Source organism: Cynara cardunculus (genome assembly GCF_001531365.2).
Source record: "Cynara cardunculus var. scolymus isolate 2C chromosome LG 8, CcrdV1, whole genome shotgun sequence".
NCBI lineage: Eukaryota > Viridiplantae > Streptophyta > Magnoliopsida > Asterales > Asteraceae > Cynara > Cynara cardunculus.
Window position 1 is genome coordinate 24,792,265 of NC_037535.1, and position 1,964 is coordinate 24,794,228.

Consider the following 1,964-nt stretch of genomic DNA (forward strand, 5'->3'; position numbering starts at 1 on the left):
AGATAAAGAATAAAATAAAATATTAAAAACATGATGTATCTCGCTGCATTGCGCGAGTACGCTTCTAGTATATTACTTATACCTACTGCTTTTTAAACATTTAACTTTGAACTTAAAAAAACATAAATTGATGAACAAATAATAAACACTAATTATCTTCATTTGTTTGTTCTTCTTAACACGAAAACCCATTTTCACAGAAATTCTGAATCGTAGCAAATGATGTTTACCAGAAGGCGTTGTTGCCAGAAGGGAAGAGGAGATCGGTGAACCTTCTAGTAGCTTCCATTGTCGCACCATTTTCAATTCCGAAATACTCCCAAAGAGGCATGGATGAGTAGTTTCCGTATCCGAATCCAAGGATTTCAGAAGTGTTCTTAATCTTCGTTTCATTTGGTAGATTAAACAGGTCTTTTGAGAGCTCGAAAATGGCGTCACGTAGATCCGACGGAATTTTATCTGTAGCTACGACGAAACAACCGTCGTCTTCCAGGGCTAGCCGGACGGCGTCAGATGTTGATCGCCAGCCATCGCTGCTACGGTTTAGGGTTTGTGTGTTGAAGGTTATGGTCTGAAGCTTCGATTTGGGAGCCATTGCTGGTATCTTCCCTTTTGTAACCAATTCTGACAACTATATACATATATATGGAAGGATTTTGAATTTTTAGGGTTGTTTGTTTACCTCTTAATAGTTTTATTAAGAGTCAATTTCTGAATCGTTAAGAGCTGAATCTTGTTTGGCAAAAAAGAAATCTACCTTTTAATTGTTCTAAAACCCTTTTAATTATTTTGTATCATGATCTCCCTTAACCATTAAGAACCCTAATTTCATTGGAAATAATTACCAAACAATTATATTCCATTTTACACTATATCATAAGAATCTTTTAATCATTCTATCACTTAATAATTCTATACAAAACCATTCAGCAACTGTCAAACATGCCCTAACTATCTTCTTTTGATTTATTAAACGGACTAGAAATTTTTGTTAAAGGGTAAAATAGTCATTTACGTTATTTAGACCGATTGAAAAGGGTTGTATGTTAGCCGTTTAACGAGTTTAATAAGATTAGAGCTTATTCGATCAGTTATGCACGATTATTCAGTATTAGCTTAATGGTATTAAAATTGGTTTATTCAACAAACTTTTAGAAGAAACTTTATACAGTTATACAAGTTTTTTTTCCTAAACTTCATCCCCTCCAATTAATTAAATATTTCCTTCCTATACACATAGATTAATCTAGGGTGTAAATGATACTAGACAACTCGCGAGCTACACAAGATCGACTCGGTCAACACGAGATCAAGAGTCGAGTATATTGTTACTCGAACTTGACTTGCATCATTTATACCTTTAGAGTCCATGGAAACAACTTTAACGATAGAGGACTTGATAAAAAACACCAACCAAAAACTTTTAGTACGTATGATGATAGAGCATTAATTTAGGATAATCCATACAACAACAAAAAACTTAAAAAATCTCACGTAGGGCCGTTTTTTAGCATGTTAAATGTGAGATTTTGAACAGGACTCCCGAAATTTTGGGGCCCAATTTACATGTATTTAGGTATTTTTATTGACATGTGTAAAACTTTAGTTGAAATTATTTTGATTCAAACCATTAATTATTTGGTTTTAGAGTCAAATCATTAATGGTTTAGGTTTAGATTCAGATTGTTAACCGTTTTAGGTTTAACCCATTTTTATTCTTAACATATATTCTTAGTCATCTCATTTATGCAATGTAATTAAAATTTATGAATGCAGCAGGGGCCTCCAAAAAGATTGGAACGTCCTTATCTCATGAAAGGATGAAATCCCACTAAAAAGACATCAAACGACTTTATAGGCTTTTGATCCATCTTAAAAGTACACTCGTTCAGAAAAAAAAAATCTTAGATCTGTTACAATAAGACCCAATGAGTATTGGCTACCTGGACATATATTAGAACATC

General features: G+C 33.1%; 1 protein-coding gene across 1 annotated transcript in view; it reads right to left on the reverse strand.

The window, feature by feature from the left end:
* The window catches only part of LOC112517037 (probable 2-oxoglutarate-dependent dioxygenase AOP1), a 4,861-nt gene extending 4,202 nt beyond the window's left edge, over positions 1–659 (reverse strand). The window contains exon 1 of the mRNA XM_025124332.1: positions 231–659. Coding sequence (XP_024980100.1) covers positions 231–595 — 365 coding nt within the window. The 5' untranslated portion in view covers positions 596–659. The remainder of the gene's footprint in view (positions 1–230) is intronic.
* Positions 660–1,964: the final 1,305 nt, after the last annotated feature.